The sequence below is a fragment of the Schistocerca americana genome, chromosome 1 (assembly GCF_021461395.2).
Source record: "Schistocerca americana isolate TAMUIC-IGC-003095 chromosome 1, iqSchAmer2.1, whole genome shotgun sequence".
NCBI classification, from domain to species: domain Eukaryota; kingdom Metazoa; phylum Arthropoda; class Insecta; order Orthoptera; family Acrididae; genus Schistocerca; species Schistocerca americana.
The window spans coordinates 1,120,063,673-1,120,086,949 of NC_060119.1; the positions used below are offsets into that span (position 1 = coordinate 1,120,063,673).

The window sequence follows — 23,277 nt, forward strand, 5'->3', positions numbered from 1 at the left end:
ACAGCCAATAGGAAGGTACACAGAAGAGTCAATTTGGCTTTGCAGGGGTGTGAGAAATATCTCAACACAAAAATTATTAGCGGTCTGAGGGACGGTCTATAGTAGTTAAGGGTTAAGTTTGGCAGATAGATAAAAAGCTTGGAGTAACATGCATCCCAATGGATGTCATTTCTCCCCTCATATCAAAATTATCCTTAATCTTTCTCATCTCATCCTCACATCAGATAAGTTCCTGACTCACTTCTGAGTAATGTGCCCTGCTTTGTGACCTTATAAAACTTGTTTTTTTCTTCCTCTCTGATAAAGAAACTAACAAATATGTGAGTTTTCTGCTACTTCCATTGTGTGTTGGCAGCCTTAGAATTTAGTCTCAAAAAAGGTAAATGATTGGCCAGCTGTATTATCTCCTTGTAACTTCCAAATATTCTCAACTGAATTGCTCTTCAGATATACAGTCATATTTTCTTTAGTTTTGAGGTGGATGTAAATATTGTATTGGAAGTGGTAGACCCTCAAGCCTATGACCTGATGTTTTATTTACTAGCCTCAAATGATTCTATCTAGTGCTTCTGAAATTACCGATGTGAATAATGCTGCTGCAGATTTTGTATGTTTCCAGTCCAGTCCTAATTATTCCTAATGGATGTTTGGTTTCTTAAGCAACTTAGAGGCATGTGTATGAAGTATTTTTTATTCTAAAAAGAAATAACAATAAAAATGGATCACAATTTGAAAGATTTTTCAGCATTTTCATGCAGAGAAAAGGAGGCAGGATCCTTTCTTGAATTACAATGATGTTTTACATTCAATTTTTTCTTCATTTTTTAAGGTGCTCAGTTGGGAACAATAGTAGCAATGGCTGTATCTGGAGTGTTAGCAAATAGTGCTGCAGGCTGGCCATCCATCTTCTACACATTTGGTGGTATCTCAGTTCTGTGGGGTATTCTTATTTTCTTCCTTGGTGCAGATAGACCATCTAGTCACAAATACATATCAAAAGAGGAGCAGGTCTATATTGAAGACAGTTTGAATAAAGTTTCACATGAGGCAGAGGTAAGCATACAGTCTTTTGACTGAAGAAAATGTATCCATTAATGTACTATGACTATTATTGGTCCCTGAAATGATGTTGCAGTGATAAAAGAAAATGTTTAAATGCTTTTCTAAAAATATCTTTCAGAGGATGCCTACACCATGGATTTCAATACTGTCTTCAATGCCATTTATTGCTCTTGCAATTGTTCACTGTGGTCAGAACTGGGGCTTCTACACATTGCTAACTGAAATGCCAACCTATTTCAGCAGTGTTCTTGGATTTGATATTCAGTCAGTAAGTATAAGGAACATGCAGTTATGATAAAAGAAAATAGGCAAGTGCAATGCATAGTGGCTAAAGTATTCTTGGTTCTAATAATTTTCATAAATTTAGTTTCTTTTTTCACAGTGATATAAACAGAAGCAGTTTAATTACAATTTAATCTGCCTTTTCCCACAAAGTCCATCATGGTATGATAGTAGTCAGTGTTAGGCTGTAATGTGGAAGGGCATGGGTTTGGTTCCCAGTACTAAAGTATTGTTTTCCTTGGTGAGAGGACTAGTTAGTGTGCTTAGTTTGTAAGAGCTGCTGAGTAGCTTCTTGAATAAATAGTAACAGCATAAAGAAAGTTGGCATTGGTTCAGAGAGAAGTGTGCTAGTTGCATGTTCTTTATTGCCACATAGTGGTGCCATTGGCAATAGATGATGTTGCTACCAAATGGCATCCTGTCATCCTCTGGGTCTGATCAGTGTTTTTCAGTTCACAAAGATTATAGAGAAATTACATGTGAATAGTAAAAAAATGACTTTACATCTATGGCAATTTGGTAATATTTTGTTTAAATCAGTTTATAGGGGCTTCCCATAAATTAGCTTCTGACTCTCTCTCTCTCTCTCTCTCTCTCTCTCTCTCTCTCTCTCTCTCTCTCTCTCTCTCTCTCTTTACAAACTCTCAGAGCCATTGGCTCCTTCTGACAGAAAGAGTTAAAGGGGAGGGAAAAGGAGAGGGGTGAAGGAAAAGGGCTGGGGAGATTTAGGGAAAGGGGCACAGTTCATAAAAGTAACCCAGAATCCTGGGTCAGAGGAAACTTATTGGATGGGATGAGGAGGATCAGTCTCTTTCCTTCTCATCTCATCTGGTAAGTCTTCCCTGACCTGGTGTTCTGGGTTATTTTTATGAACTGTACCCTTTTCCCTAAACCTCTCCATTCCTTTCAATTCACCCCTCTTTCTTCCCCTTCAACTCTTATGCCAGGAGGAGGAGCCGCTGACTCCAAAAGTTTGTAAAAGCTAAACCCTTTTGTGTTTGTGTGTTCCACTGATGTCCCTTGATGGACAGATTTTTATCTGTCCATTTACATTATATTATCAATAATTGATTGTTTGTATTGATTTATATGGTCTTTGCTCAACTGTTGATATTAGTTCTACACATAATTGATACCCAAGTTAAAACACTTCTTGTACTGTTACACCAGCTTCTTTATCATTCCATCAAAGAATGGTGCCACCTGGTGTTTGTCAGTTGACGGACAGTGGAACTCAGTCAGTTGTGAAGTACTAATTAACCAGCCAGGCTTCTGTATTTGGGAAGAGAGAAGAGGTCAGTGTCGCTGGGTGCCAATTCCAAGAGGGAAGATGTTGAAAATTCTCCCAGCAAAAAAGTCTGTAGTTCTTTTGTTAGATTTGCAGTATCAGGTCACACATTTTTGTGACAATGTTTCCTTCAGTAATATTTGCATGCCGTTTATTCTGGACTGATCAGAGTTTTAACAATCTAACAATAAATCTATAGTGTCACAGTAATCTCGTGCATTACTCTCATGAGACCTACTCCCATGTGTTGTTCCCAGGCATTATTATGTTAAAACTTGGTCTCTCTCTTTACGGTAGCACTGAACCTGTTTTTACAGTTCTGTGAACACTGGTTAAACATGTTAATGACCACCATTCACAAAACTTATAACAACCTGACCCCTCTATGATAATGTTAAAGAAATTTTGACAGCAGAGACAAATACATACTCCCTAAATATGGTTGTCCTTGAAATCTGAGACACACATTAAAGTTTGGAAATTGTGAATTAACGGTTCAACTCGGTTTTGTTAAACATGTTTCACAAGTTAGTCACATCTTAATGGCTTCCTTGAGCACTTTCGTCTTGCACACTTGTAAGACTAGCCTCGAATTTTCTGCACCACTCCCTCATAGCTGATCCCAATGCACAACACAACTGAAGATAAATCTCTGTGGTGTTTCTTACTCCAGCTTGCAGGAAGCAAATGACAGAATGTATCTCTCAGTTGATGAGAGATGCAGAAACATTGTCCATTTTTATTAGCCTTCTGCTTACACATTGATGAACACAACAGAGTGCTGAATTATGCAAAGCCACCTCCTCCAGCCATGCAAGCACCATGAAGCCACAAGCATTTGTTTAGTCTTAATTACCATTCAACAGTCAATTTATGAGAAACCCTCATATGTTGAAACATTTTAACATAATCTTAATGGACACTACACGCATAGATGTGAATCTGTGAAGTGTCTTGTACTGCATGTTAACAATAATTTCACATAAAGGACTGAGAGAGGTGGTGCAGTTGTTGGCACACTGGACTTGGATTTTAGAGAACAATGGCTCAAACAACATCCAGCCATCCTGATTTAGATCTTCAATTATTTCCCTAAATTGCCTCAGGCAAATGCTGAGATGGTTCCTTTGAAAGGGCATGGCTGACTTCCTTCCCTAATCTGATGGGACCAATGCCCTCATTGTTTGGCCCCCTCCCCCAAATCAACCATCCAACTAATCCAAACAAAGGGGATGAATCAGTAGTACTAGCTGAAGTTAGTTAATAGTGTGTAATACAAATAGAACAAATGGAAATATCTCTTCCATAATGTCTTTCACTATTGTAAGCTCTGCTCCACTGACAAATATTATGGTGGGCGTGATATAATTACCTTATTTGAATACGTTCACTCATGCTTAACAAAATTCTGCATTGTATAGGTAGGTAGTGAGATTGTGACCAATATCGTCCTTAGGCCACAATTTTTAATCTAATTAGGTGACAGAACTGTAAAAAAACTTACTTCAAATTACATTGCAAAAGAGAGGATTATGTTTCACTTTTGAGTTGAAATGGACTAAACTAGGAACCATAAAACCTGTAATACCCTCAAAGCATAACAAAAGATTTTTAAAATATGAACACTCTTAAGAACACATTGAGCATGTGAGAATTAACTATCCTATTCGTTTTCAAACTATCATCTTTTTGTCGTCATACTGGTACTTCTTTGGTCAGCTGAAAACTGATTTGCAGCTATCAGCACTAGTTGGTTTTCTGAAAGGGCCTACATCTGTGTAACAACTGTAATTGCTTACTGCAGTTCGGGTTATATGTCCCTTAAAATTTCTACCCCCTCCACAAATATGCATACCTCCCCATTACCAAACTAATATCCTTTGATGTCTCAGGAGTTAAAGTAAATTAATAGGAAATTGATAATGTTTTATTCACAAATCAGACTGAAGTTTAAAGATTAGATGCTGTTTCCATTTATCTCATTATCTATAGAGAACTTTTTGGGTATAAGTTCTGCCTTTGATGCAAGACTCTGTTCTTCATACCACCCAAACACGCTTCAGCAGTTCTGCGCCATCATATATGGTGTTTTCTTTTGTTCAAATCTATGAAATGTGAACATATTTCATGTGATAAATAATGTACAAAAATTAGGCATAAATATAGTTTGTCATTATCTTATTCTTACATTATAAGGTTATAAAGAACCCTTTGTACATTATCATGCGCTGGTACCTTGTCACCTGCAATGAATTTGGTTTCCTGAACTTTTAAAAAAGTTACCAATTTCTGCAGTGCTTCAAAATCTGGAGAGGTCCATTCAGTCCATTTTTTTATCTATTATTTCATTATAGATAACTGCATCACCAACAGAGAGTCTGAAGTTACTGTTAATACAATGTGCCATGTTGTTAATACAATCTAAACAGCAAGAGCCACAATACACTTCTCTCGAGGATATCTGAAGTTACTAGTACATCTGCCAATGATTCCTGTTGGAGGTAACATGCTGCAACCGTCGAAATTTTTAGCAGAGTTAAAATTTCATTTGGTAGTCTGAATGATTGCACATTTTAAAATAATTTTTGGTTAAGTACTAATCAGAGTTCTTGAAATCAATAGATACTACAAACATCCAAGTTTTGGCATGTTATGCGATAAGAGCCCAAGTTGAATCTTGCATGACATGTGTTATTGGAAGCCTTGCTGGTTGGTGATGGGGTGGTCATCACATCTGATACTTAAAGGCAATATGATGTACCGGTCTCCCAACAGTTTGCATTTTAGGACAAACTGCAAAGACCAAAACTAAAGAATTGCAAAATTAAAGATCAAAAAGAAAAAAAAAAGCTATCAATACTTTATAAAAATTAGATAATGAATATATCTAATATTTTAAGAATTATACTATTGTTAAAGTTTATATTTTCAGCCAGTCATTGACATCTTGCTTAGACCAAACACTTGATTTTTCAGTGTAAGGGACATTAACTTTTACTTGATAGTGTAGGAAGTGGTGCTACTTTCGTTTATACCCTTCCCTCTGCCCCCCTCCTCCCTCCCCCCTTTTACTAAAGAGTGTTATTTAGCAGACCATTCCAGCATCCCTCTATTCCATGTAGCTAACTGCAGGTCCTTCTTCATCAGCCGGAAGTTCCTGGTCAATACCTGGATTCTGTTCTCCATTTTAACTCCCTTTTCTTAAACACTTAATTCTGATGTAATGTCAGATACAATGATGTATGAGATGTTTTGGTTTATACATCGATGGTGTGACATAGGTTATCAGATTTTAATTTCATTTTTTTAAAGATATGGTGAATCCTCACCATCAGTGGAGACTACAGCTTCTGCTGGATGTCTCTTACTTCTGCTTTGGCTTCCGTGCCCCCCACCCCTGCCCCCCCCCCCTTCTCTGCCCCCCCCCCCCTTCTCTGCCCCCTGTCCGCCCTCTTTCATTATTTCTTGCAGCAGGCATACCACCCTCATCATATACCATTCGCTCAGAACCTCTTACTATGTATTATTGCTTCAATTAACGTCTTTATAAGAGAGAGCAAAGTAACCTTGGGAATTCATTATTCTAAGATTAAAGTCATATCTTTAAATACCCTAAATTCTTTTCCACTTTTTAATTATAAGAGAAATGCTAAGGTTTGTTATCAAAATGAAAACTTATTATTGCTGCAGGCAATAAATGATTGCTTGACAGATCTTTCACTTACCTTCAGGATCATGTATCTGAAATTCTCATATGCTTTTCTGTGTGTGTCTTCAGAAGTATTTGGCCATCAGTTTGTACCTTTCGAACTGAAACTGCCAGATGGTTCAGCATTTCAAAAGCTTCCATTAACATTGTGCCTTTAGTTTTTGTTCTTGTGTTGGTGACTTGTGTCAAAAACTACTAAAAGTATAGAAACTACTAAAAGTATAGAAACTACTAACATTTATTTGAACATTAACCATCCAACAGTGATATACGTAAAAGTGTTAAACTCAACTCTATTCAGTAGATAGTAAGTAGTATGCACCTCAGCTCAGATCCTGAATGCCCTTTTGTACAGTAATTTGAGATAAAGAAAAATCAGTGTAATAGTGTCACTGAATCACCTAAAATTCGATGGGGAATGGATTTATTTTTTGAGGAATAACATTAACAAATTGGTAACTGTTTACTTTGTTAAAAACTATCATGCAAAATCATAATACCTGAATTTTTTTCAGGATGGATTGTTATCTGCATTGCCGTATTTAGTAATGTGGTGCCTAAGTTTTATATTCAGCTGGATTGGGCACCTAATTGAGAGAAAGAACTGGATGACAACTGGCACGATCAGGAAAGTTTTTAACTCTATTGGTAAGATAGTCTTCAAAGACTGCATTTATTTATTATTTAATTACTAATATAACAGCTCCTTCATTGTGCCTATCTGCAACTCAACATGTCATCTTTACGATGAGTAGCAGTCTATCCCTTTCATAAATGTTGTTTTTCTAACCTAGATTTTCCACTGTTGAAAAATGAGTTTTGTTGTTTAAATTAATTCACCCATGCATCTGTGTTCTTAAAAACATTTTATAAATGTTTTAATAATGTTGAATTTTGTCTGGGACCCATCCCAAATAGTAGTGACAAAGAGTACTGAATGCATACAAAGAAGGCAGCAGTGATGCATATGGGATACTCTTATAAAGTAATAGAAATGTTGAACTTGAACCAACTCAGCCTTGAAGACATACGTAAAAGTTCATAAATACTAACTTACAGATTTCTGAGATACATATATCCCATTTTCAGGCACCTGTAAATATAATAGTGCAATTTAGAGTGACTTAAAAGAAAATCCACAAAAACTCACATAACTAAAAATATTACTGTATTCTATTAATGGTCAATAAATGTGAAAGCAAAACACAATGTAAAATTGATTCTGTATGTCATAATGTGAAGGTACATTTTAATAAATGGCTTTCATGAGTTTCACTTTTGGCTGGTGTTAATACAGATGGTTTTGATTATTTTACATGAAGACAAGGTTTTAAAGATCCAGTTTTACAAAGAGTTCAGTTTTCTGTACATTGACAGTGTAGCATGTACTCATGATTTCAGATGTGTAGGGTTCTGTTGTATGTTGGTTGGTTGTCATACCTTTGATGCTGTGGTGGGGTATGAGTATAGAGTATACCAAAACACATTGCACATGAGTTAATTAGAAGTTTCAAAGAAGACAACTGCATAGACCAACGAGTTTGAGAGAATATGGTATAGTTGTAGGTAAACAACTAGAACTCTCTCATATACAGATCTATTCACACTTAGCGTCTACACAGATACAAGTCCGGAGGCTAACTGCCGTTAGCGTCCAACATGCTCTCCCAAAGCCCTCTCCTCGAAGATAGTATGGAGTACGTCCCTGTGAATGGGGGGGGGGGGGGGGGGGGGGGGAGGGGTGAGAAGTTGGGAAGGTAATGCACAGTTCTTCTGCGTCAGGCGGGAAGCGGTCGACTGGTAGGAGACCGAGGGGTGAAGCCCGGTACGTTGACGGTGAAGTCAGCAAGCGACGCCGGCGGCTGAAGATGACGTCCCATCCTGGAGTGAAGGTGTAGCACTTAGTCAGCCAGCAGGCGGAGAATCACCTTGCCAGAAGGCCTAACAAAGGCATGCAAATTGCCACACGCAGCACTTCTGCTCAATTTAAAGCGGCGCACCACACGAGATTCTGCACTTCCTCCCTCAATATTGTCACACGCGAGTACCACACACACTGTATCGCCATCTACGACAACAGATAATTTATGTATGTCATCAGGGTGCACATGTGTTGTGAATTCTTGGATGGCACCTGTACGAGCAATGGTAGGGAGGCAGGGAGGTGTGGGAAAGCCATAGCAGGGGGAAGCATCTGCTAAGAGGGGGGGTGGCAGGTGCAGGAGACAACCTTGGACGATCAGCTGACAGACGAGGGAGCGTGACCGAAGGCAACGAGGAGCCAGCGTGGGTTGAACGGTGTGACAAAGAGCTGCCACATGAAGATGGTAACACAATGGTAGAATCAGAGTGGTTGGCTGTTCGACTGCGAGGGCTGCGAGGAGTGAAGCCCCGAAAAGATTGGCCACTCGAATTAGATGAACGCGGAGAAGGAGCAGTGCTCGGCAGAGAAACACGCTGTGGAAAATAAATACCCAAATGCATGGTGCAGGAAGATGGATGGCCGCTCGAAGCAGGAGTGGGAGAAATAGGGGCAGAATCAGGGAGGTTCACCTGAGGCTCAATGAAAGCCGGTTTCACTCGGTTGAGTGAGACCGTGGTTACAGAGACTTTTATGAGGAGATCCATGTTATTCTCAGAGCATTTGACGACCTTGTAAGGACCTGTGTAGGGCGACTGAAGTGGGGCTTTAACTGAGTCGTCTCTGAGAAACACGTACTCACAAGAGTCTAGCGTGCGCGGTACGTACACGCGCGGAGGTGTATGAGCAGCCGGAGGTGGCGGCTGAATTTTGCTGCAGTGCAAGCGCACCTGCTCGAGAAGTGAAGGGAGTTCAGAGGGCCGTGGAAGTGGGGTGGGAGTGTCTAATTCTCCAGGCAAAACCAGAGGTTGCCATATACAAACTCTGCTACGGACCCCTTGAGGTCTTCCTTGAAAGTCGCACAAAGGCCAAGAAGCACGAAGGGCAGTGCCTCTGTCCATAGTGAGTCATGGCAACGCAGGGCAGACTTCAGGGTGCAATGCCATCGCTCAACAAGCCCATTCCTTTGGGGGTGGTATGCAGAAGTATGAATTTTGACAATACCACACATTTTACATAAGTCAGAGAAAACTGAAGACTCAAATTGTTGCCCCTGGTCAGTGGTGAGGTAAACAGGTGAGCCAAATCTAGAGATCCACGAATCTAAGAATGCTCGACTTACTGTCTCGGAGGTAATGTTCGGAATAGGCACAGCCTGAGCCCACCGAGTCATCCTGTCAATAGCTGTAAACAAGTAACGGAAACCCTCGGAGGGGGGCAAAGGGCCTACGAGGTCGACATGAACATGGTGAAACCGGCCTGGAGGTTGGGCAAAACAGCCACGGGATGGAGAAGTGTGCCTGGAAACTTTGTTCTGTTGACACACCATGCATGCCCTTGCCCAAGACTGACAGTCACGGCACATGTTTCTCCAGACAAACCGTTCAGCTACCAGACGGGTGGAGGCTTTGACACCGGGGTGTGCTAATGTGTGTAGTTTGTCAAAGACCTGGTGTTGAAGGGGCTTAGGAATGAATGGCCGCAACATACCAGTTGATTCATCACACCACACATAAGTCAGATATGCCAGGGAAAGTAGAGCGTACCGGTTGGAGAGAGAAGCTGTGGTCTGAAATTAACTGCATGGTATCGGGGTCTGCCGATTGCAACCGAGGTAGGTGCGTTAAGTCAATTAAGGTTGTGACAGCACCAACACGCGAGAGAAAATCAGCGACCACATTGTCCGCTCCTCGGATGTAGTGAATGTCATTTGTAAATTGCAAGATGTAATCGATGTGACAAAAGCGTCGTGGGGGCGGATCAGCCGCAGGATTTTTTATGGCAGGAACCAACGGCTTGTGATCAGTGAGACATAGAAATCTCGTCCCTCAACATCAGTTCTGAAGTGTCTTATGGCCTTGTAAACTGCAAGTAGTTCTCTGTCGAATGCTGAGTATTTCTTCTGCGCGTTGTTTAGCTTTTTTGAGAAAAACTGCAGGGGGGTCGTAACATCATTGTATGTCTGAGTCAGTACTGTGCCGATAGCATTGTCACTAGCGTCAGTAGTGATAAACATTGTGGTGTCCGCCCGTGGGTGAGCAATAGTGACAGCGGAGGCCAACAGCTGTTTGAGTTCATTAAATGCCGTGTCCATGTCTGGTGTCCATGGTACCTGGCGGGTGCCAGAAGTTTGTGGGCCAGCAAGAGCATCTGTGAGAGGAGCCTGCACCGCAGAAGCAGCTGGCAAATGTTTCCGGTAATAATTAACTGTTCCGATTAACCTGCGTAATTCCCTGTAGGTCTGAGGGCGTAGCATCTCGAGAACAGGCTTGATCTTGTCCTGTGGTGGTGTCAGACCGTCCGATGACACAACATAACTTATGAATGTGACGGATGACTGGTGCAATTGAGTCTTTTTATTGTTCAGTTCAATACCAGCGGCTGCTAAAATATCTGTCATGACTTGAACACGCTCTTCACTCTGTTCTAAAGTAGAAGCAAAAACCAATATGTCGTCCACATATACGAAACAAAAACTAGATGGGATAAAGTTTGGTTGATGAAACGCTGCCACGTTTGGGGTGCATTTTTCAACCCAAACGGCATAAATTTGTATTGGAACAGGCCGAAGGGAGTGGTTATGGCAGTCTTTTCAATGTCCTCCGGAGCCATAGGAATCTGATCAAATGTGTGCTTACAGTCCAAAACAGAGAAGTTCTTTGCACCTGCGAGCGCATGATTGAAGTCTGCAATGTATGGGACCGGATATTTATCAATGATGGTGCGGTCATTTAAACGCCTATAGTCTCCGACCATACGCCAAGTACCGTCTTTCTTTTGGTCAAACAGGATAGGACTAGCCCAGCAACCGGAAGAAGGTTCAATTATTCCCTTTTGTAACAGATCGTCCAATTGTTCTTTTGCAATTTTCATAAATTCCGGCTTGAGGCGGCGTGGACGTTGCGATATGGGCGGCCCATCAGTTAGACGTAACCGATGAACTGTGCCGTTAGTGACTACTGCAATACATGGTGCGGCACGATAGTCAGATGTCCGTGAAGTGGAGCAGGCAGTGGCGGACGGGCCAAGCTGTGGCGCTGAGGGCACGGAAGTACAGGTGTGCCACCCACTCGTAGGCTGCGTAAAGGCCGCGCACGTGTTAACATGGGCGAGGTTGGTACACTGGTTCTTGGTAGCGGGCCGTGCCGCTACGAGCGCTGTAGGCATGAGTGGGCGTGGCTGGAGAGCAGATGGCCGTAGTTCATTGCCACAAGCTTGGCAAGTTAATTTTCCATTCGGAACGCAAGGAGCATGAGCACTCGGGCATACCCTATCATTACAAAAGGGGGTGCTGACACAGTTTACAGAGTTCACAACATTGTCATTAACGTGCGCGGGCATGGGAACACCAGATTGGCATGGACTGACCTTAGCTGTAGCCGACGAGTAGTCTGCTTGTAGTGCCGCGAGGCGTTGTTGTGTGGAGGCCAACTCGTGGTGTATGTCACGGAGATGCAGCAGCGTTTCCATACGTTCCATCCGCAACTTAGAAGACTTGGCGCACTCCACTAGCCACTTGTTTGTCCAAGATTGCAGCTCCAAGGATAGGTTTACACACTTCTTAGCACAGCACACATGTTTGGTGTTAGCCGAACTGTCACTCGGCGAAGTGAAAGGAATATGTTTGTTAAGGGAGGGGTAAAACACAGTATTTTGCACAAAATCTAGTGACAACTGATAGTGCTTGAGGAAATCAATTCCGAGAATAGGTTCTTCAATTGTTGACACTAGAAACGTCCACTCCAGCTTGCACTCGAGCGAAAGTTTCACTGTATACAAAGTGGAACCCGAACACTGTACGGTAGACAAGTTCACTGCACGAAGTACTGTTTTGTGTGGTTGCACTTTATTGGTTGCTAGGTGAACCGGCAGCAAAGAATGCTGAAAGGCCATTGTCTGGAGCTGAACAAAGGCCCTCGCGATCGCGGAGAAACCAGACGCGGTAGGCACGTAAATAACCTTCAGGCGGTAACTCGGACGCGTATTACACTAAAACGGGGTCACCAGTGAGAGAATATGGTACAGTTGTAGGTAAACAACTAGAATTCTCTCATATACAGACTTATTCACGCTTAGCGTCTACACAGATACAAGTCCGGAGGCTAACTGCTGTTAGCATCCAACATGCTCTCCCAAAGCCCTCTCCTCGAAGATAGCACACCTACGCACAGAACAAATATTGATTTTTTATGGCGCTCTCCGCCACAAGTTTATTAAACAGGAGACAAGTTTTAAAACTGAGCTGCTTCTCGATTATGCTATAGTCTGCAGTACTATGTAGAACTGTATCCATGATAATGATGGTTGATCTCTGATGATTGCTGCATTTGTCAAACTGATTTACATAAGTTTTAAGATTTGTAAACAAGCTGCCAGCAGTCTTAAGAGTTAGTTTACACTAACATGAATTGAAACACAGTTAAACAAACTAAATTTTGATGCTGCTGTTGAGTATTTTCTAATGAGTGAGTAGGATTAAACAATTAAGATACTAATGTTTATATATAATTGGGGAACAGATATTAAAGTTCCAGAGGAAAGAGCAAAGTCTGTCCTCTGGGATATTGACCATGAACATGCCACTAATAAATACAAACCAGAAAAGCTGTTTTAAGTCTTCAAATGATACTGAAAAGCAGTTATCCATGGCAGTTTGTGGCCTACCTGATTTACATATCCACATGTTCTCAATAGCTGGTGATTCCTTTGAAAACTGGTTGAAAAATTGGTTGTGAAAGTAGGCAATTGTCAATGTAATCCATGTGAGACTAAAAGTTGAAATACTTCCAGACAACATCAAAGCCATGTTAAATACTGTTCATGGTCAATTCAGTCTCGATATATGGGTAGCTACATACTACACCAGGCAGTTGTTCTGTAGTTGCAGTCAAAGTGCACTAATGTAACACCAACATGCTAGTTAACTATTGTTTAAGTGTGGAAAATAACTTACCAATAAAAGTAAGAAAAATTAATCACTTAGGATGAAGTCTGGCAATTTAGAATAGATATTGCAATGTTAGTTAAAGTGAATGTAGACACACAAATTTACCCCAAGTGCACAGAAAGACTTAATTGTCAATAATCAACATTGTCATTACAAGTCACTGTTATAATTTGGTGCACTCAATAACCTCACATATACATTTATCACAGAAGTGAGTTAAGAGTCTGCCACTACACAATTACTAGGCAAACTCACGGACATGAAATTAGAACTGAATGTTGTAAGACATGAAATTAGAACTGAATGTTGTAAGACATGAAATTAGAACTGAATGTTGTAAGACATGAAATTAGAACTGAATGTTGTAAATCTTTTGACTTCTATTTTTACTAGACTGGATGTGGTACATTCCTCCATATTGGTGGATATGAGGGGTGTTCAATAAGTAATACAAAATTAGATTTTCACTCTGCAGTGGAGTGTGCACTGATATGAAACTTCCTGGCAGATTGAAACTGTGTGCCCGACCGAGACTCAAACTCGGGACCTTTGCCTTTCACGGGCAAGTGCTCTACCATCTGAGCTACCGAAGCACGACTCACGCCCGGTCTCACAGCTTTACTTCTGCCAGTATCTCGTCTCCTACCTTCCAAATTTTACAGAAGCTCTCCTGCGAACCTTGCAGAACTAGCATTCCTGAAAGAAAGGGTATTGCGGAGACATGGCTTAGCCACAGCCTGGGGGATGTTTCCAGAATGAGATTTTCACTCTGCAGCGGAGTGTGCACTGATATGACTACTTTGTCTAAAAAAATTCAGAACTTGTGAGACAGTTCAGAATTTTCCTGCTTCAGCCCCCTACAGTCTTATGAAGTTCTGAGAGATGGTGGTGCCATACATAGCCTTCAAAATGGTGTCTGTAATGGAAGTGTGTTCCAAGCAAAGAGCTGTCACTGAGTTTCTTTCAGTGGAAAACTGAGGCATGACAAATATTCATAAGTGCTTGCAGAATGTCCATAGGGGTCTGGGAGTGAACAAAGGCATGGTCAGTCATTGAGAACAGCATCTGTCATCATAAAAAGGTCATGCTAATCACCAGATCACCTGTGTGGTGGCCAGCCATAAATGGCAGTGATGGAACTTGAGGATTCCCTCATTTGAGGTGACAAATGGATCACAAGCAAACACCATTCTGTACAACTGGACATTTGTTGGTAGTGCTGACACTCATCCACCAGTTGGGGGTTCCCATCCATCTTACAACCCAGATATCGAACCTTCTCAGTTCCATCCACTTGGCCCAATAAAGGGTGCATGCCATGAGAATCTGTACATGTACAATAGGGAGGTAATTGATCCAGTAAGACACTGGCTCTGATGTCACCCGGTAGAGTGGCACCATGTGGACATACAGGTCCTCTCAGTAAGATGGCATAAGGCAGTTGCATTGAATGGAAATAGTTGAAGAATAGGATTTTGTAGCCAAAAGAGTGATAAATATATAGTGTACTGGAATCCTGAAGAAAACCAACCTGCTTTCAGAAAAACTATATATTGCATTATGTACTGAACACCTCTCATAGATCTTGCTGTGTTGAATACTCACTGCAGATGACTCTTTCCTAGTAGAGATGGGTCTTACAAAGAGTAGCATAACAAACAGTAGCTTTGAAAAACTACATAGTGCTTTAAAGTTTGTCAGGGTTGGAAATTGTTGTTTTGATGAACATAAAAGTTGCTGGTTACAAACTTAAAAAAATATATAGACAATACTTTTCTTCACCAATGTGAATTCAGTCATTTACATGTATGAGTGTGGTATTGCAAATTACAGAAAATTTCATTAAGTTATCAGTTAATGTATTAATTATTCAATCATGTATGTCATACAAACAGAAAAGTTAAGAAATGTATGTGATCAAAATCAGTCTTACAGTAGTTATGACAGGATTTATAATGCAGAGTGGCAGCTTTTCTGAACTTCAAATTCAGTTAACATGCAAGATTATTTTCAGAAAAAATAAAATGTTACTGTAAAGTTAGAATATTGCACTATTTAATAGTACAGGTCGTTACACTGTCATACGTCTCCTAGCTCACCCCAAATCTGCAAAAATGTACTGCATGAATATTTTCAACTAATGAAATTCTGTAATGAAGATTTTGTCTAGCCAAACTAATTATACCAATGGATGGAGAAAAATTTGATAAATGATTAGAGTAATAAAGTTATATTGATATATGGATGACTGTGAAGCTGATATTCATGAGAATGCCCATTTTAGAACTCTAAAGAATTTGAGAAAAAATTGTCAATAATTGGGGGATGGACTGTAACAGATTCAGGTGCCCAACGTGCTACGTCTAAAGTTCCACAGATTTGTTTGTACGTCTTGCCTCTGAAGCTATAAAATTATGGATCAGGATGTGGTTGGCTAATGTAATAAGAAAGTGGGTTTTGTACCAAGAAATCACTTGCAAAAGTGATGATTAATGTTAGCAAGGCTATTGTAATATACATGAGCTAATGTGCTCACTGATAAACAGTGTCATATTTGGATGAGAACTATGTTGGCAGTAGAATAAATGATTACTTTCTTGGGTGTAGGATGATAGACTGCAAACAACTGGTAAAACTGGCCCACATAAAGAAAAAAATCTTTGTGGGAGTATTGCAACCAGTGGGAGAGCAGTAGGGAGATACTAAAGCTGTTGTTGGAACATGGGAGCAGGTAAAATGGAGATGGTTTCAGGTGATAGGTACTGAGATACACCTAGAGTATTTAAGCATTGTTACTAAAGTTTCCTTTAGTTACTTAGAATATGGTATTACATGCAAATAAAGCCAGACATATTAGACAGAGAGAAACTACACAAAAGCATAAAATAATTACAAATTTTTGCAAATTACGTTAAACATCATAATGTTCAGTCCATTCTAGCACTGATGCAGATGACTTTAAAACATCACTCTAGTTTCCCTTATAAGAGTGAAAATGATATCAACAGTCACAGTTGGGAATGTTACTTTTCAAATTTATGTAATGAATCTGTGCATCTGCTACACCCATATATACCCGGTTTGTCAGCTGTCTTCAGTTTTACTGGACAGTAGAGGTTGTAGCTTTGAAACCATTGCTGTAATCCATTGGTCTCTAACAGCTGGTTTCCAGGTAGTCCCACAGAGTTTATGAATTAAGTTATTTCAACTTGATACTATCACTGCAGTATTCTCAAGGTGTTTCTTGTATGTAACAGTGTTGTAAAGTGCCTCATCTAGACACTTTGAGATGTTAAAGCTTCATGACATCATCTCCAAGCTATATGTTTATTCTTAATTTTGCTAATTTAGTATTTATATAGAATGTAGATACTTTGGTTTTATATGGATTAGGTTCAAGTCTCAAATTCTTGATGATGGATGTATGCAGTACAGGAAGATTAAGAATTACTACTGTGGCAGTATGAGAATTGGGTCTGGTGGCAAAAACTACATTGCCTGCATAACAAATATCTTTCTCCGTCCATGACTGGGCAATAGTCTATATATAGCTTCCAAGACTGAACTTTGCAGTACTTCATTGTAAATAATCCAGGTGTTGCTTGCATTCCCATCAAATATGCCTTGAAAACATCTGTGATGGACTAAATTTTGTATTGTGTGTATAATTGTTTGATAGGGTATGACTCTTAGCAGGTTATAGATGACTCCCTCCCTCCCTCCCTCCCTGCCTCCCTCCCTCCATACCATGTCTTATACTGATGTGAGAGTCAGACTAACAAAGAATTTCAGGTTCTATTTAAAACTGGCTTCTATATAAGACATCAGTGTCGGCTTCTGGTAAGAGCAGCTGTTGCCTGTTCTGAAGCCTACTTCATTCTGGTGAAAGCTGTTTTATGATAGCATCAGAGATTATGTAAACAGACCCTCACATGCTCAATATTTATTGCACAATAATATTGTCAATATATTGCATGAAATTGCAAAGTCAAAAACAGTACAATATTTATGCCCAACACATGACTGTTAGAGCTCTAATAAAGGACAATGGAATTTTCCACTTTTGTAGTTTTAATTCCATTTGTTCAGCTAGTTTCAGCCTTCTAGGACATTCTCAAGTGGAGAATGCCACCTTCTATTAAAACATTCATTATTGAAGTACCCACTACAAAGAAAGTGTTTAAACTCCGCCCTCATAGCAAGCATATTCGCAGTAGAGGGTTTAGAGTTAATATGTATTGTGATTAAGTTGCTTTTCCTGCAAAACACAAGCAGAAATTATACAGATCAGATGAAAAGAGGCTGAAAAGATTTGAGTAAACATTTCAATGGATCACAGCCTCACTCACAGCCTCACTCACTGCAGCATATAGATTGGTAAATGAGTGTACTACCAATTAGAAATTAAACAAGTGAGCTGTGTAATTCATCATGTAAATGTGCTTCTTTAAAAAAAAAATTGTAAGGTTTTAAGTAGCTGAACTGCTAAGGTCATCAGTCCCTAACCTTACATACTACTTCATCTAATTTAAACCAACTTACGATAAGGGGGCACACGCGATGGGGGAGACCTGCGCGAACCATGACAAGGCACCTTAGACTGTGCGGCTATCTCATGCGGCCATGCTATTTTCAACGTATTCCTGTACTATAGCTGTTGCAAACAAAATAAAACAATTATTTACCAAGTACAGTTGGAAGCTTAAATGATCTTTCATCCATAGTGTGACAACTGTTGCAAGAAAAGAAACAATGAATTATTATGCCTAGTCTGTGCTGGCTATGTGAGAAGTTAATAAAAATTTCCTTCTAGTAGGGTGGTCTATTACAGCCAGTTCTTATGAAGCATAGATGGGGATTATAATTCCTTCTCAATGCAGTCAAATGACTAATGACCCTGTCATTAATATCAAAGATAAGATACAAATTGTTTGACTATTCCATCAGTATCTCAACACATCAATTACTTGTGGTATAATGCCACAGTTTGTGATGGCTTTTAAAGTGTCCAGCAAACAATGTTCAGTGTTGGATAGGGAGAACATTTAACCAGTTGGTTTGGCAGTTTAGAAACATTTATTATATTGGTCACCAGTTTTGATATTTACCATATGTATGTTGCTTTAGGTGTTAGTAGAAATGAGAAATTTTTGATATTGCTGCAGATGTATGGTGATGGCACAGACTTGGTGATTAGATTCCCCAATCGGCTTCTAGCTATCCTCTGTGGCAGTATGGATTTCCTGGAGAAGCACACACACCAATATTATTGTCAAGGAATAACTTTGATAGATATTTAGATTTGGAGCTACCAGTTCCTTCAATATTTGGCAGATGTGAACTGAAGAGCAGTATTTAGTACATAAGATTCTTGCATGTGTTGTTTACCAAGAGATTTTACAGCTCCTTTGTCAGCCAAATTTGCAAACTTTCAATGTGGTATTTCATATTAAGTTGCCTGGGATGCACCATGTGGCAGCTGGTCCAGTTCAAACCCCTGTGAAGGTAATGTAAGACATCTGAGATCAGACAGTAGGGGTAAAGTTTATAAGAAATGTCAGTTAGTAAACACTCCCATCTACAGCCACAGTCACTGTCATTCATGATTACTGTAGTAGTGGTAAGACTGACAGAATGACAGGCTTGTTTTTAAGATGTCTACCTTTATAACCATTAGGTATGACCATGTGCTCATATGCGAAGAATTTATAGTAGTGTAGGAAGATGTCATTGTACCTTTGAACCTTTTCTTCTCAGGCGGGTCGTGTTTCTTTGTCAGTTTTCTTAGAAGTTTCTGTGTCTCATTTTCTGCATCCACGTAATTTTTGAGCTTTATTTATTGATGCACCCAGATAGCTTAGTTGCAAATTGTGGTAGTGAAACCTGGGCCTAGCATTAAACTGAATGGATGTGTTATGTGGTGCTTAGAGCTGTATTAAGAGTAGTTCATTTAAATAGTATGTTTATCTGCATGAAGTGTGTGTGCACTGTAAATGTTTCACTGGAATGCTGGAAACTTATTTGGCTGAAATAAATGTAGTTCATAATTTGTTTTATTCATAATTAATCCTGATTTGATGATAGTAATCACTGTACAGAGTAAAAAAAACAGAGCAGACTATGGTCAGTAAAATTATTTGTACAGTGAAAAATCCATATTTAACCACAATAAAAGTATTTCATTCTCGACCACCATGATTTATAAGTTAAACAAGGAAAGTGAATCTAGATTGGATGTAAAGAATTTTTCCAAGGATATCAGTTGGATATGGCTGGAAGTAGTTCATAATTGGTGTAGTGTTTTATGGCATTCAGGAGCAGGTTCATATTATGGGGAAGAAGGGGTGACAAGGCATTTTGGGGATGGGGAACACAGAGTAGATGAGCAATGCAGTGCCTGATGGTTGAGTGTTTGACTATTTGTTGGCAGGAAGTGAAAAGTTCTTTTGAATAGAGATAAAACACAAAGGAATGAGATAAAAGTAGCTGATGTGTTTCCTTCCTCTCATATTATTGGGAACAATGTTCCAGCTTTGGAGTCATCATTTCTTTCTGAAATGGGATGCAGAAAATCCCTGTTAAATAGTAAAAGAATGTTGTGACAGGAACAGACAAGGTTAATTAGGGCTAAAAAAAAGTTTGAGAGAATAAGAAATGGAAATATGCTTGACAAGATCTATCAGCCTACACAATTCATGTGTTGAGATTTGTATTATAGTGTGTTGCTTATGATGTTTTTAGCAAGTTTATCAATCCATATTCACAGAAGGAAACTCAGGTTTGTCAAAAGACTGTAACAAGACATGTAGAAGTTTGCAAACTCAAAGATAAAAGTGGTAAAATTTAGAGCTGCTGCTGCTGCTGCTGCTGCTGCTGCTGCTGCTACTACTACTACTACCACTACTACTACTACTACTGCTACTGCTAATCATTCTTAAAATGTTTATGCTTTATTCACACAGGTCATTGGGGCCCTGGTTTAGCATTGCTCATACTAAGCTTTATAGAGCTTGAAGATCCCACTGTTGCTGTTGCACTTCTGACCCTCACTGTTGGGCTTAATAGTGGGATTTATTTGGGCTATCAGATCAATCACATTGATCTTTCACCCAATTTCTCTGGTGTGCTGATGGGCATGACAAATGGTCTAGCAGCTCTAACATCAATTATAGCTCCCCTTATTGTGGGTGCTGTTGTGAAGAACAATGTAAGTATTCCTGTGGAAGACATCCAACCTTTGTAGAGAATTACTAAAATAAATAATTTGATCAAAAATAAACATGGATGCTAATGTTATAAAGCTGGTTTGAAAGTTAGGTGGTGGTTCAGTTTTCCATGAATCATATTTAAACTGTTTACTACATCTGTATTCTAAATCACTGAAAAGAATGTATTCTTAACTTACTATAGGTAAGTTTAATGTTTTTTGTGGCTGTTGTGGTTTTATGCTCTACTTTGCTTCCACCAACTGATAGTTTATAAGCTTGCTAAGACAATATCATTTACAATTTTGCTGATGAGCATGAAGTGACATAATCATCTGATCAGGAAAGAGCAGTGAGGTTGAGTAAGGGCACCAAGGATTGGCTGATAATGTCTTAGTAATGTTGAGGATGCTTACAAGACAAACATTTTTTCATGCAACTTGGAATGTGTATGGAATGAGGAATTAACTGTGTAACCAAATTTTGTTTGTGCTCAAAGCATCTGAAACTGTAAACCAGACCCTGTATTTGTGACACAAATATGGAATATCCTGACATGTGTATATGCGGGAAGAAACTAGCAGATACTTTCCTACTTAGGAGGAGGAGGAGGAGGAGGAGGAGGAGGCGGTGGCATGGATGGATCACATTCATACAGTAATTTGAAGTAAAAGAAAAATGATAAATGTCTTAAGCCCATTTCTATCAAGTCCTGTAAAATGCACATATGCTTCTTAACAATAATGGCTACAATATTGTAGAACCTAACACCACCCATAAAAACGTGCAAGAAATGCAAATTGTTTCCCGGAATACAAATTTAAGCCAGGAAAATACTTCAGTGCATGGAACATGTAGAATAGAACTTACAGATCTCTTTCCAGTGTTCTCCCCCTAATTTGTCTTTAAACACCAGTGTAATCTGGATACAATAATTACATGACCTTGATCAGTACTATCCATCAGAAAATCATAATCAGTCTCCACAAATAAAGATTATCCAGTTAGGTCTGCATAAACTTACTAAAACTGTCTCTAGGTGGTGATAATAGTAGCAGCCCTCTTCCTAAGTTGGTGATTAGTTCATCCTTTCTGTTAATAAGGATTCTGATGAAAGATTCTCAGTGAATATCCTTTAAAATCCATAGCTTTCTCCAAGCTGCAGTATTTCCAGTTCATAGCAACTGTTTCAAATGTGTACTTCAATCTTCTGGATTGACGTACTCTAAAACATGACTGGGGTAGTTGAGTAACACATCAATAGATAGTTTCTTATTACGTGTAGTGCACAATTTTCTTTAACTATGTAATGACTCAAATGTAATGTTAAAATAAAAGTTTGAATGATTTATTATAGGCAGTCATTTGCTATTTATTGAAATCGACAGATATGTAGCTCTACCTACAAGTAGGGTTGCATGTTATCATAGTTACTAGGTGTTGGATAAAAAGTGAAATGCACTGAAAAAATTAGTTGTTGCCTAATGCATTTTCTTTCTTTCTCGTCTTAGGCACCTGAAGAATGGCGAACAATATTCCTCATTGCTGCTGGTTTCTATTTTATTGGAAATCTGATATTTATCATATTTGGTAAGGGTGAAGTCCAACCATGGAATGAGCCAATTCGTTTAACCAAAGAAAATGAAGGTAATGTTACATCCTTATCTGGAGCAGACATTAAATAACTATTCATTATATACTGTAATGTATGCAACATCTAACATTTTGATGATTGCAGCAAATTATGGAACAGCAGCACCACCTAGCGCATGAGGAGCAGTGCCTTAAGTTTTAAGCAGGGACTTTTTCAATGGCAGCTAATATAAAAATGTGATTTGTACATTCTTGAATGAAATAAGATAACATGAATTTTGTTAAATGTTCAGATTTCACTTCTAATTAATATAGCTGAAGTCCAGTTTTAATTTGTTGTTAAATTTTAAAGAATGTAATGTACATGCTCCAATGCATGTATTCACTGCACAGTTTTTAATTCACTCATTTTGCTCCATAGATAATTATCATAAAAAGTTCAACTATTGTCAAATTTTTTGTAGATTCTTAAATTGCCAAAAATTACAACAAATACATGAAATACATGTTTTTAGCACAGCAGGTGCCTATTAAACATACCACTATCTGGAGGAGAGGAATTACTATTTGAAGAAATTAGTAATGTTATATGCAAATGAAAATCTCCAAATGGAGATTACAAGAGTACAAATGTTAATATTTTATGTAATTTGTGTACTGAACACACAATGCAAAGTGTCTTCTAGTCAATAGGACTTTTAATTAAAATGAAACTGTATTTTATCTACTTTTATTGTTACTATAGCACTTTGTTTCTGAAAAAATAAATAATTCCAAAAAAAGTGACATTTTCTATATCTACAAAACTTGAAAAACCAGGAAGCAGTATCATAACACAAATGCTCACTATTGCTGCCCACTTATTCACTGTCTCTGTTGAATGAGGATACACATACTGAAATGTATACTACTGTTAATACAGGCCAAGTCACCTAAACCAGTCTTACATATTTTGTCTATATGTTAAAGTTAAAAACAAAAATTTTGCAAATAAGATAGTAACAAGTTACATACATTTACCCATATATTAAAAAAGTTGAAACTCCAGGTGGATATCAAAAATATTAGGAAAAGGATAGATTGCTACTCACCATAAAGATGACCACTGAG

At 39.0% G+C, this 23,277-nt stretch overlaps 1 protein-coding gene across 1 annotated transcript in view; it reads left to right on the plus strand.

Annotated features, from left to right (window-relative positions):
* LOC124596829 (putative inorganic phosphate cotransporter) overlaps positions 1–22,926 on the plus strand; it is a 42,397-nt gene extending 19,471 nt beyond the window's left edge. The window contains exons 4-9 of the mRNA XM_047135898.1: positions 830–1,053; positions 1,181–1,330; positions 6,857–6,989; positions 20,332–20,576; positions 22,086–22,221; positions 22,313–22,926. Coding sequence (XP_046991854.1) covers positions 830–1,053; positions 1,181–1,330; positions 6,857–6,989; positions 20,332–20,576; positions 22,086–22,221; positions 22,313–22,347 — 923 coding nt within the window. The 3' untranslated portion in view covers positions 22,348–22,926. The remainder of the gene's footprint in view (positions 1–829; positions 1,054–1,180; positions 1,331–6,856; positions 6,990–20,331; positions 20,577–22,085; positions 22,222–22,312) is intronic.
* The last annotated feature ends 351 nt before the right edge of the window (positions 22,927–23,277 follow it).